Source organism: Choristoneura fumiferana, chromosome 24 (genome assembly GCF_025370935.1).
Source record: "Choristoneura fumiferana chromosome 24, NRCan_CFum_1, whole genome shotgun sequence".
Lineage (NCBI taxonomy): Eukaryota > Metazoa > Arthropoda > Insecta > Lepidoptera > Tortricidae > Choristoneura > Choristoneura fumiferana.
Window position 1 is genome coordinate 8,176,845 of NC_133495.1, and position 13,723 is coordinate 8,190,567.

The 13,723-nt window shown below is 40.4% G+C and overlaps 1 protein-coding gene across 1 annotated transcript in view; it reads right to left on the bottom strand.

The window, feature by feature from the left end:
• Positions 1 to 100: 100 nt before the first annotated feature.
• Positions 101 to 13,723, bottom strand: part of LOC141442015 (facilitated trehalose transporter Tret1-like) — a 48,896-nt gene continuing 35,273 nt past the window's right edge. Inside the window, exons 6-8 of the mRNA XM_074106929.1 lie at positions 7,391 to 7,626; positions 3,100 to 3,294; positions 101 to 2,331 (exon numbers count right to left, since the gene is read on the bottom strand). Coding sequence (XP_073963030.1) covers positions 2,068 to 2,331; positions 3,100 to 3,294; positions 7,391 to 7,626 — 695 coding nt within the window. The 3' untranslated portion in view covers positions 101 to 2,067. The remainder of the gene's footprint in view (positions 2,332 to 3,099; positions 3,295 to 7,390; positions 7,627 to 13,723) is intronic.

Here is a 13,723-nt window from a genome sequence, read left to right on the forward strand (position 1 = left end):
CTGTGGTAGAACTAGGTATCTATATAGATAATTTAAGTAGAAATGTTATATTTTGCAAATTCCCACTTGGAAAGTTTTCGTTGAAATAAAAACAAAAGCACAATTAATAATAATGTTTATTGTCAGACTACGTGAAAGTTGTCTTAAACCGACATATGAAAAATATATGTACAAATTGAAATACTTATATTGTATTATAATCACATTTCTCAATATTTTAGTAAGCGCAGTGAAAAAGAAAACTTTTATAAAATATCAAGAAAACACGAATTTCTTACATTGGCTACTTAGACACTATGTTTAAATTAAAATAACAACTAGTAGGTAAAGTTAAGTTATTTAATTACTAGGCCACTACGGAACTTTGTCATAATGACATTAACGTCATTCGATAAGCGTTGTTTGAAATGGACGTTTACTTTGATGAAGTTCCATGGTGGCCCAGGAATCGAGTTGACTGTACATTGGAACTATTAGTTTAAAAAGTATAAAATGTCCTATGACTATGGTACTAAGACGTGGTCCTTGACTGTTGGCCTGTCGGAGAGGCCCAGAGTCACGCAACGAGCTCTGGAGAGCATAGCATACTACGGAAAGTGCTTGAGTATAGTGTTCACTATGCAGACATAACATGGCATTCAGTTACATTTATGGCAACGATTTAAGCGTTCTTTTGTACAAAGTCACGGTAAAGAGGGTGTTAAAAGAAGACGCCATTTACTTTAAAAAAAACCCTATTGTAGTAGGTAATGTTCCAATAATTATCGTGACTGTTATAAACGCAAACCTAACTTTTTTTCTCATTATAATCACATTCGTGAAGAAATAAAGGTTTGCACCCACTAAACCGTCCCATACTAGGATCATTTATTTGAGCACGTGTAAAAATATTCTCTGTATGAATAAGGCTCAGTTCATACCGAGACGTAACGAGACTTTGCAATGAGGGTGTTTCGACAGTCAGAAAATCGCTAGATGGCGTTTAGTATATTGGTGAGGTCCGTTTGACATTTCTGACACGCTTGTGATTGGATAAGCATAGCCAATCGAAAGCAAGACTGAAACGTCAAATGGACCTCGCGATGGTAACGCCATCTAGCGATATTTCACCTGTCGAAAAACCCTCATTTTAAACCGACTTCAAAAAAGGTTGTATTTTTTTTCATGGAGTGAATACGTCAACATGGAGTTATTTGACGTATTTTGTCAACAAAAAATGCAGTGTCGCGTCTCGGTGTGAACTTGACTCTTAGGAGACGCTCGTCACAGACAAAGCACGGTATGCGACGCGCAGAGGCCGTATTGTTAACGCGCTGGCGTTCGCGATCGCATTCAACATTGCTTTCCATCCTCGTCTTATGCCGTGTGACAGAGAGAAGTGGTGAAAACGATCGTGTTTCCAACTGTGTTAGACAATAGGCCTAAGAGGGGCTACTACGAAATTCCAAAATCAAAGTTCGTATAGTACCGTCCCTCTCCCTCTCGTACTAAATAATATAAGCGCCAGCGGAACGGTAAGATACGAAGTTCGAATTTTGCACTTCGTTGTATATTTATATAGCTTCAGGTCCGAACACACAACGTTGTCAGATCAGTGCAGATGCAGACGCCAAAACGGGATACCACCTACATTAGGTACCTTCAGTCAAAGAAACGAGTCGCGTACCCGTGGAACCTTCGTGCTACAGATGCCGTATTGACATTCCAAACATCTACCAAAGAAATCATAGCGAAATTGATTATGAAAAGGTCTCCTTTCGGTGCACAATTCAGTTTCCTCAATAGTAAGTACATTGCCTACCCTGTCTTTAGTATGTGCCTACTACGAAATACGAAAATTGAAGTCCTCTGACACTTATAATATTTAATACGAGAGCGAGAGGGACGGTACGATACAAACTTCGATTTTCGAACTTCGGAGTAGGCCCTCTGGTCTGTATAAAAATGCGTATGAACCGATGGCTGCCTGGCAGCAACTATTGCGTACGGGACGATCAAAACAAAGTCAATCTTGTTTCACTAAGAACACTGTTTTGCTTGGATAAAGTGGCATTTGAGATCAGAAACTCAGACATGATTACTCTCCACCACATTCTCCTCTTTTTTCCTCTTCTTCCCTTGCAAATCCGCGTAGATATCTTCGAGTTTTCGCATCTTAGTTTCTGGCACGCACAATATTAGGTAGAACACGTTTGATAGGCATATGACACTGAACACCCAGAAGGTGGAGTGGTAGCCTATCCAGCCCGTTAAAGGGGTGAAGAGTTTGAGGAGCGCGAAGTCTGTGCCGAGGGATATCGCCATTATTAGAGTAGCTACTGTGCCTCGGAGCTGTGAAAAAAAAATAGTTTGTTATTTCTCATGCTACAGATGGTATTTATGACTTCATTCTCTTGTATAATGTGCTTGTTTATAATAAAGATAATACCTATTTTACGTTCGACATTTATATCAACCCTCGCCAGCGGCTTGGATACAGACACGTCATTTAGTTACGAGAATAAAGTCTTAAGCCAGGGATGCACTAGGGGACAAATGTCCTGCGACGCGTGTAGCCAGCGACGTCGGGTGAAGTGGCGCGACCTTGCTGGACGCCAGGTCGCGCATCGGGTGTCGCCAGATATGTCAGGCGAAATCGACCGATTTCGCTGGACATGTCGCTGACACGTGTCGTTAGACATTTGTCCCCTAGTGTATCCCCGGCTTTAGAAGCAAGCTACACAGAAGAGACGACGGAAGACGCCCTCGCCCCGTGTTCCCGTGCGCCCCCGACCCACGTCTCTTCTGTGTGGCTTGCCCCCTAGGACTACTTAAAAGAAGATATTACTTACTTAAAAAAAAATCATACCTACACGATTCACCTACCTACAAAATTCATACCTAAACGATTTGATTAAATCGGTTCGAAAAAAATAAAGCTATCATAGCTTAGCTACTTATGTCAATTTTTTTTTCAAACCGATTTTATCGGATCGTGTTGGTATGACAATTTTTTTTCGTTTGTTAAAAAACTGCTTTAGTATTTTCAATTTAGGTGTAGTTAGCATCTTAACCCTCGGGTTAGAGGTACCTGTGCTAAATAAGCCTTAAGAAACTTGCCTGGAAGTTGAACATCTCTGTCATGATGACAAAAGGCAGCGGTTGGAGCCCCGATGCGTCCGCGAATATGCTCACACAGAGAGCGACTATAGGCACCCAGCCGGGCATGTAGACCCCGATGCTTTGCAGGTAGAACCACACTCCGAGGAGACACATGCTGAAGCCAGCTAACATGCTGGTTACGGCTAGGAGAGGCTGGGGAAGAAATTTTATAGGTGAAAAAAAAAAAAAAAACTCCGCCCGCCTTCGGTCTCTACCCACATAGTCTCTTTCAAGTAAAAAAAAAACCGCATCGAAATCGGTCCATCCGTTTGAGAGCTAGGATGCCATAGGCAGACAGACGTCAAATTTCTGACACCCCTCTTTTTGCGTCGTGGGTTAACATAGCGACAACATAGCGATCATTAAATAGCGACTAGCTCAAAAAATCTTGTCTTAGCAAAACATCTCCTTAGGTCATTCATTAAGTGTATCTCAGCCGTGTATATAGCAGGGATATGTAATGGATGTGGTTTTATCGGAGCCTAAAGCGGAACCAGATGTTTTCAATTTAGTTTATCGGAACCACAAACGGAATCAGAGCCTGCCTGATTGATAGGTGGGTGAGTGATAGCTGGAGCATGTGACAAGCGGGGCGAGATGAGCGAATGACTGGGATAAAGCTGTTTCTTTTTGATGTACGCCGTTCAAGTTTGGCCGCCGCGCTAAGCATTGACATCCGATATAACTTCTGTTTCAAAAGTAACGGAACCGGAACCGAAACGGATGTGTAATACCAAACCGAAGCTCCGACTTAACGGAAACAGAACCGGAGCTCCGTAACAATAGGTAAGTACAGTCAAGTGTAAAAATATGAACTTACTCAAAGTTTCAAAATTAAGTACCTCAGATTCTTATTCCGACGCAATGAAGCTAGTAACATATTTTTGAGTGGTTCGAATAGATACTTATTTTTGCACTCGACTGTAGGTACTTTAAACGTACTTATGTTGATGATATGATAAAGAAATACGTCTGAGCGACTGGGATTTACTGGGACTGAATGTTTGTATGTCATAACGAGTAATTAACCTTTGATAGCACAAGTCGATTGATCGATTGGTGATGCACGTGCGGCTAGCGTCAAGCGATAGCGCGGTACAGGAGCTCTCTAAGGCCGCGTTTCCACCGGAGATGTGCAATGTGTTTCTATTGGTCATGAAAAACATCTAATCCTCGCACAACTCTGGTGGAAACGCAAAGACAGGTTAATCATCATCATCAGCAGCAGGCAGGTTAATTGGGCCAATCAACTATTTTACCGACACTTTGGGCGTCTACTGCGTTACCAAAATTGTCACTGGCGTTACCAAAAAATCGTACTTCCAATAGGATACTTCACGGTTTAATAGGTTGAACTTACGTAGGATGGCCTGTATTCATGTACACCATCTATTAAGTTACAGAAAAAACATGTACCTACACTTACAAAAATCTGCAATTGTTTGAGAAATGTCGCGGACAGATTAGTGTGGGTAAAAAAGTTGATTGGCCCAATTAGGAATACTAATGTGCTCGTGGCGGCTCATTCATTAATATCAGCTTGATACCTTCACGCGTTTTTGTGATGATGAAACATGTCATGAACCATCGCTAGAAACCCTGATTTCAAATTAAAAGAAACCACATTCAAATCGGTCCACCCGTTTATGAGCTACGGTGCCACAGGCCACACTTTTTGCGTCGGGGGTTAAAAAAGGGTCTTGGTCTTGCAAAGTTATCCTATAAGGGTCCCGTTTTTTCCTTTCGGGGTACGGAACCCTATCAAGTGAGATTTTTAATGTCGCTCTTATGTGTCAGGTATGTCGACCAAGAAATTGGTTTACCGCCCTAAGGTTTAATCATTTGTAGCGCTTAAAACGTCAAAGTCAATTTGACAATTAGTCTTATTGTTTTATTTCTGAGGTAGGAACATTCGCTGCCGCAATCACTACTCGGCTACGCTCGTAGCGCGTAGCAGCATTTTTCCGCTTTGTAGCGAAAACTGCCTACGAACAGAGAACTCCCCTAGCGGGTTCTTGGCACTGAATGTGTAATTGGTAAAGCACTTTCTTGGTCGACCATACAAGGTCTCTGGTGAAGTTCGTGAATTTTTTAATTTGACTTTAAATAATAGACTTTTCTTATATATTTTTATTTGGCCAAAATATTTACTTCTAGGTAGGTGCAGTCGAGATCATAAACTTGTGAGCAAAAATTTTATCAAAAATATCTGAACGACTCTATTATTAACGGCGTAGAAGCATGCCTAGATATTTTTGATCAAATTTTTGCTCACAAGATTATGAACTGGACTGTACCTACCTTCTATCAACGAACTGTCAAATCCGTCAAAAGTTTATGTAAATCATGTAAAACACGGTGTACAATATATATTAGGTACCTCTAATAGATTATCGTCACTATTTTTAAAAAGCTCGTAGGTTACCTATGTCAAAATCAAATCAATTAATCAAAATCGATAATGTTCTGAGTGATCTTTATGAATACCTATTCTTTGAAGGGTCAATTCTGTTGTCGTATTGTATTGCTTTGTTATTAAGGTTTAAATGAGGCTTATTATTATTATTATTGATTTGAGATACGAGATTTTTTTTCAAAATATTGGTAGGAAATGCGAACGATATTATGTCGGTTAGTAGGTAGGTAGCATCGTGCTAGCGATAGTATTGTTTTGATAGAAATATGAGTAGAATAATAACAGAAGCAATGAATCAGTAATGCATTGCCAAATCTTACGTGGCCTAGTTTTAGGATATTAAAGCTTCGTGACCTATATTGACATATTATTGATGATTCGTCTCCAAACATGATCTAGGTACATACTTAAAGAATGATTGATTTTAAGTCTAGAAACTAGGTCACCTCACTGCCAAAAAACCGGCCAAGCGTGAGTCGGCCACGCTCAGGTAGGGTGATGTAAATATACAATATTAAATTTGATCGATCATTAAGTACTCGATACGAAAGCGTGGATTTCTCGCGACCGTGTTATTTTTGACTTCTGTTAACTTTAAGGAAACATTCGACAGGTCAAATGAAGTTAATTTTGTAGGTATGAAAAGAAAAAGAAAGTTTTTTTTTATTTGGCTATTACATTGCGTCTCAAGGGCGTTTAATAAGGAATTACGAACGAGAGTCTATTAGAAGCCCGAAGTCGAAGACTGAGGGCTTTAATGAGTCCATGTTCGTAATTCTAGTACCGCCCGTGCGACATACAATGTTTTTCATCACATTTGCGAGTAAAGTTTTATATTTCTTAAAGAAAAAAAATATATTATTCTTCCAAATATTTCCGATACCTTAGGCTGCGCTCTTGGTAGCGCCGATCTCCCCCCCCCCCCTCCCGCAGCACGCGGCTGACGTGCGTGTGCATGTGGTCCTGCAGCAGCGCGCGCACGGGCACGGCGCAGCACCATTAGTACGGGCAATGACTCATTTACCGACCTTGGGCTTCATGACAAGAAAATTTGTACGCGCAATGACTCATTTACCGACTACGGGTTTCATGACAAGCACATTAAGGTCGAGGGTTTTATTTGGGGGGTTGCAACCAAGGTAGCCTGCATGTTTCGACACTATTTACGAGCAAGTGTGATGAAAAGTTTATTACCTACTAGGTAGTTTCAGTCAATGGACTGATCCGTATGTCGCGGAGGAGCAAAGTAATTGTTAAGCGTACACAGGACGGCAGGCGGGCCGGTTAGCGCCCACGCACCGCCCGCCCAGCGCCCGTTCGGTGTGCTATTGCTCATAATACAGCCACGTAAATAGGTCCTCCTCCCGACCCGACCCAACCCCGAACCGCTGCCGTCTTAAGTGTGGTTAACGCTTTAGGGCCAGCGCTAGCTGACGTGGTTTGCACGGGGCGGGTGGACGCCTATCGTAAAATAGTAGAGTAGCGCTAACTGCCCTATACCATACCACGAAGTGCAAAACTCGAACTTCGTATGTTGCCGTCCCGCTGACGCTTATGTCATTTAATACGCCAGTGAAAGGGACGGTGCGATACGAACTTCGATTTGCGAGTTTCGTAGTAGCCCCTCTGTACTCGCCCGTGTGCGCCCGCGCAGTGCACCCACGCCAGCTAGCATATATGCTGTTATAACTATTAAGCATATGTTTAGCCTTGTCCGGGGCTTGATCAAGAGACTTGTGGACATTTGAAGGCCTTGGCGGCCCTTTTGCTCCACATTTAGTCCGACACTGTCGCCACTGATCTCCAATCTCAAACAACTAAAACTTGGCTCACCTTTCTCCCCACTCGGTCGACCAGCTGACAGGCCAGGAACGATCCCACGATCTGAACCGCAGCCAGCAAGATCGACTGCTTATTAGGCGACAGGGCGATGCTGGTGTTCTCATCTTTCCCGGCTTCCCTGAAGATGTGGCTGGCATACACCAGAACTGCTATGCAGCCGCAGAATTCACGCACCAGGTTCACTATGAGGGCCACCCAGAAAGCTTTCACTGCGGTTTTGTCGGCAACTAGAAGAAAATGAAAGGAAATTATTCAAGATACTTTTAGGGTAGGTATTATTTTATTTGAGTCACAGACAGCAGCAGCAGAGCAGTTGCAGGTGGTAGGACCTTGTGCAAGGTCCGCCCGGATTGCTACCACCATCTTGCTCGCTAATCCTGCCGTGAAGCAGCAGTGCTTGCACTGTTGTGTTTCGGCGTGGAGAGTAAGACAGCCGGTGAAATAACTGGCACTTGAGGTATTCCTTCTTTGGCCTCTAGGTTGGCAACGCATCTGCAATACCCAGGTGTTGCAGTTGTCTATGGGCGGTGGTGATCTCTTACCATCAGGAGACCCACTTGCTCGTTTTCCATCCAGTCGAATAAAAAAAAAAAAGTCACAGACGCTGACTCCTTGCCTCCTTGACTCCTTGCCTTGCGCTTTATGAGTGTGTAATTACTTATGTAAATTTTGTTGTATTTGTGTGTCTTTTGTAAGAGTGAATAAATGTCTTCTTTCTTTCTTAAATGACTGCTCATCATCATCATCATCTCAGCCGTAGGACGTCTACTATTCCGAAGAACGGATGGCTATTAGGGCCGAAAAGTTCTCGAATGGAGACCACGGATCGGCAAGCGCAGCGTAAGACTAGGACGTCCACTAACGAGATAGACGGAAGACCTGGTTAAAGTCGCAGCTCCACGGTGGATGCAAGCCGCTTCTAACCGAAGCAAATGGAAGTCTATGGGGGAGGCCTATGTCCAACAAATGGCTGTTATTGAATGTTATTTAATGATAGCAAGTCAAGCTTCATAATTTCTTCTAAGTCGCTAACTCTTGTTGACAGAGTGGCCGTAGTGGTTCGTTGACGATTAGTAGTGAACTTCATGACGACTTTCTTGGAAAAAGTGTGGTGTTGTCCCCTTGCCTTCCACACTTTCTGTCTAAAGTTCAAAGCTGGCAATAGAGAGCGCTGCTGCCCACTCTTACATCAGGTTTTCGGGTTCCTTAGGGTCTACGCTAGCTGGCGCGGGTACACTGAGCGGGCGCACGCCTGCGGGCGCTGATGCAAGTAAAATACCGTCGCACGCGACACGCACAGTTAGCGCTGCTCATACTACTTTTCAACAGGCGTCCACCCGCTCCGTGCAAACCGCGGCAGCTAGCGTAGGCCCTTAGTCGCCTTTTACGACACCCAGAAGAGATTGGTCCTTCCTATTTTAAAACCAGGCACGGTACGGACTCAATATTTACACGCTATTAAACAGTACAAAAACATTTTCCAAACATATTCATAATGTCAATTGTTGTGACCTGTTCGGGCATCATCACCGTAGCCAGCCAATCAGAGACCTTGGTTCTTCGTCGCACATTACTTCCAATTTGCCCCATTAATTCGTTTGCATGAATTTGTATGGTGTCAAACGTCAATTGGCCGACGCGGGGACCTCTGAACTGATCTCTGGTTGTTATGTTTTCCTTGTACTCTGACCTTCGTTTATTGATCATGGGTATTTGGTATACTGGAATAGGAATTGATAGGATTCCGAATGGCTGACAAATAGCACGACGTTTGGCGTGGATCGATATGTAGAACGGTGTTGGCTCTGGAGTGTTTAAGTACTAGCCGCGAAATCTCAAATTCGTACCTTTTGTAGGTTACACGGCATTAGCCATTGTTGGCTACGTAGCATTGCAGTATCATTGACGATACTATTAAATCTAAGATTAAAAAAAAGGCTTTCGTGTCCCACGTGCGGGATGTGAACCTGCATCTCCAGGCTATATACGCCAAGTGTCCTATCAACTACACCACTTATGTAGGGCAGAAGTACCGTTTGTGGTCACTGTAAGGACTGCGCTAAGCGAGACATGGCCGCCTTCAAAATTGACCACCTTGACTGGGAAAAGTTGGCGGAGACACGCACAGATTGGCGCGGACGTGTATTGGAAGGTCGCAAGCCTGGCTCAAGGCTCTTGCTGACAAGAGACAGAAACGTCACCAAGGCGGTTCTGCACCAACATCCGCAGACTTCCCTTGTCTGGCCTGTGGGAGAACATGTCGCTCTCGCATCGGTCTGGTCAGACACCAAAGACGTTGTGCACAGGCGCCACGCCAAAATTCGTCTAGAACAGACGCGTAGGCCTGATGATGATGATGATGATACGTTTGAAATAAATTTATAGTAATAAATCATTATAAACTTTATTCGTTAAAGTATAAACTTTTGAAAACCCACTAAACATATTTATTATTTTAATCACTATAACTTTTTATAAATGACTGCAAATGTCAACTGGCCAAAACCGGTACTTCTGCCCTATGTCGCACGGGTGGTACTGGAGTTACGAGCATCGAGCCATTAAAGCCATCAGTCGAAGACTGTCGTTCGTAATCACAATGTAGTAATAATAATAATAATGTATCGCTCTTAAGACAATGTACTGTAACGGTTCGGATGTGTCACACGACCGTCACTGGGAATAAATAGTAGAAAATTGTTAGTGGGGCCATCTATGGAGGTTTGATGGAAACTCGAAACAAAAACATGTCGACAAAGACAGTTAAATAAGAGTAATTGAGATTAGAATGTCGATGTAATTAAAGCAGGATAATTTAGCAGTCAATTTAATGAGTAAATGTTAAATTTAATTGGAGATTAGAATTGTGTTGTTCGGGTATGATAATTAATGTAAAAGAACGCCATCTATGGTCAATTAAAGGAATTAATGGTAGGCGTCATGGAAAATTAGTGAACTAATGCCGAACTGGGTTTAGCGGCAGATTAACCTGGGAGCTATTTAGTTAGTTTCACGTGGGAATTATAGAGGTCGCTTTTGGTAATGGAAATGTAAATTTTATCTAAAAACAAGAAATATGGTCACAAATTCATCAAAAATAGACTTGATATAGTAATAGAATCATTAGTATTAGTCTAGAGTAGATCTTAGATACATTTGATGTTAATAATTAGGTTAATTTAAAGAAATATCAACGAAAGCATCATGGAAACGGCAATTTGTCGAAATTAGCTAAATAAGTTAAGAAAACCGAAAATGCAAGCATTACGTAATCATAGTATAGATTATTGGTTCATTATCTATTATAAATTTAAGTTTTCATTCAAAACGGAGTAGTATTAGCAGAGTAATTACACATTTAGTTAAGACGAAATTACAAGTACTCTGTCGCACTGACTTAAAGTAGGAACGTGGCGAAATTATAAGCAATTTTGAGTGGCGTATTTCGACAAGGAAACTATGAATAACGGCGCGAATTGGGATACCAGTTAATAATTGTAGGCAAATTAGCTATTTTATAACGAACAATAGAAGTATGTAATTGGCTATTTATATTCAAAGAGTGTAGGGAGTAATAAGTAGAAAATTATCATTAGAAGTAAGATTATTGTTAGATAGGTTAAGAAAATTAAAACGTTGAGGTAAAATTGAAGTATTTGACAAATACATATAAATATTTATTGAAAATTATTGTTGTAGCACAATATAAAAATGAAACGTATTTACTAGAATAGTTAAGCTAGGATAGTGTCAAGATAAATAGGAAATTTTAGTTCAAAAATAAATTCTACGGTTAAAATTTGGCTATTTTGAGATAAGGATTTGGCAGAAGAAAAAGCGAGAGCTGGCAATGTCAACGTTGTCGACTTTGGTAAGCTTGGCGTCGTTTGGTCGCTTGGCGCGAAAATACCAGAGGTCCCGGGAGAGAAGCTATAAATAGAGGTGACACAAAAAGGGCGTAGGCCAGATGGATTTAGATTTCGTAAGAGTCAACATCGTTATTTTGCTAGTCGGGGGGTTTAGTTTCTGTGCGCCATTTTGTTAACAAATTAGAGTCAATAGTATCGGGTAATTTTATTTCATTAATTTAATTGGGTTTTGATTTTATTTAATTTGAATTAATTTTAATTTACAAGAAATGTGAGTATTTCTTCAGGAAGTAAAGTGTCGGGTCTTGAATCATTAATCGGAATAATGATTAACTCTCTGGTTTTTTATTATTTGTGAAATATTTTAGTGCTGATTTTCATTCGGAAAATCTTTATGTGAGGGACTTTGCGGTCTTGTGCGGTGAAGTCCCTTATTTGTTTCTTGTAGTGTGGAGTGATCGTTTTATAGCGTTTCATTTCAGCCTACGTATATTTTGTACTAACCCATAACTTTTCTGTGTTTTTCCCAACTTAAATGGAAATGACTTTGGTTCCTCCATAACGTACCTTGGTTGAGCTTTAAGTCCGTTTTATATCGTCTGAATACCTAACGGTGACAACAGTAGATGATATAGGCTTCCACTTCCTGAAGCTGTGGCGGCTCAGCGACAAAATAACTGTCGTACCAGCCACCAGTGGATTCTGTTGTCTTTTGTAACGACTAAGTAGCGCTCGTCGAAGTGAATGCGTGTCTTGTTGACGCTTGGTTGTACTTAAGAAACTCAGAATTCCTGTCCCCTATTTATTTACGTATTTATACACACGTTAGGTATTCCTGTTCCGCGGGCTCCCCGTCATAGGGACTTTCCTTCGGGAAGTTGGGAGCTCAGCACCATTTAGGGACCGAAGGGCTTAGGTTACACACCATCATTGTTGATAGGAGATTAGAAGAAATTCATTGCACCGTGAATTTCTACATTACACTAAATGTACATGTGGGATTAATTCCCAGTTTTGCTAATCACAGACAGAGAGTAGGGCCTCAGGCAAGCTTAAGACAACTGTAGGATTTATTAGGGCTATATAGGTAGGAAGTTCATAGGGCTTAGCTAGAGTAGCGTTTCCTTACACCGGGAAAAGTTACTATTTTAACTCACCACACAATTAGTTCACCATGAGGGTTTTCCTCAAATTGCTAAACTTCAAGACAGAGCTAGGGAAAGCTTAAACTCGCACACACATAGTTTTAAGGCATAAACTAGATTTTAAGGAAATATAAAATAAAAAAACATAAATTTATTCAAGTACTTACGTCAAAACTTCATTATACAAAACTTAGTTCATAAGAACTTGACTACGAATAACTTTATAAAATTAGTAAGTTGACTTCATTTAAAACCAAAAATACGGTTTGATCATTTTGTTAAGAGTAAATACAATAACATATTAGCTGTCTTCCTATAATGAATAAGCGGAATTGATATACACGATCTCATAGCTAAGTGGACAATTAAATGCCAGATAACTTACTGAATAATATTTAACACAATATCAATCTAATTTCGATTTGAATTACGATTGCCAGCTAAAAATAAGCTTGTTTTTGATAAAATTAATATCAAACATCATATTCATACTTTTGATTAAGATCTCATCAATTATGTCTAGTAATAAGTTAGAGATAAAATCGTAGAGGGTTTTGGACCATCTTATCAATTAAAATACAAAAGTCTTTCGTGTTATAAATACATACTAGCTGTTTTAGTTGTCGTACCTACTTACATTGAGTGAACGGATGTAGAAATCCTGACTACGGTCGATAGCTTACGTTGACACATACCAGGCAACAGTCTATCTGGAAATTTACGTACTTTTCATTCGATCTCGATTTAAACATAATTGATTAAGGATTGATAGTTGAAACAGTTTATTGTTCATTTAAAATATATGAATTGAGACAAAACTAGTCATAGACGAGTCCAAAAACCTAATACAAAGGTTATCTTGAATACCAAGGGTATCTAGTTATAAGCTAGTTAGATTATTATTAACGCTTGTGTTCTGGGCGTAAAGTATAGAAATCGTACTTACTTTCTGCTTTACTCCGGTAACGCCAAATGCTGGTAGAACTAGAAAATTAGACTAAGTAGATAGCTCATTAAAAATAAGTGAAAGTCACTATGAGATTAGTAATTATACCAAAATAAAATTATGTCAAATTAGACATTCCATATATCTAATAGATAAGACATAACTAATTAAGAGATACTAGTGCCTAAGTAAATGAATAGCTGAAGTGTCTAAACTCATTCCTGAACTAATTATCAAAGTATAATTAAGCATCTCATAGAGTATTCTAATATAAACATAGAAAAGTAACCATAAGTCTAAAAATAGATTCACTGTTACAAAACAGTGTTTGTATTTCCATACTTTAATTGAATGCACCGAAAGT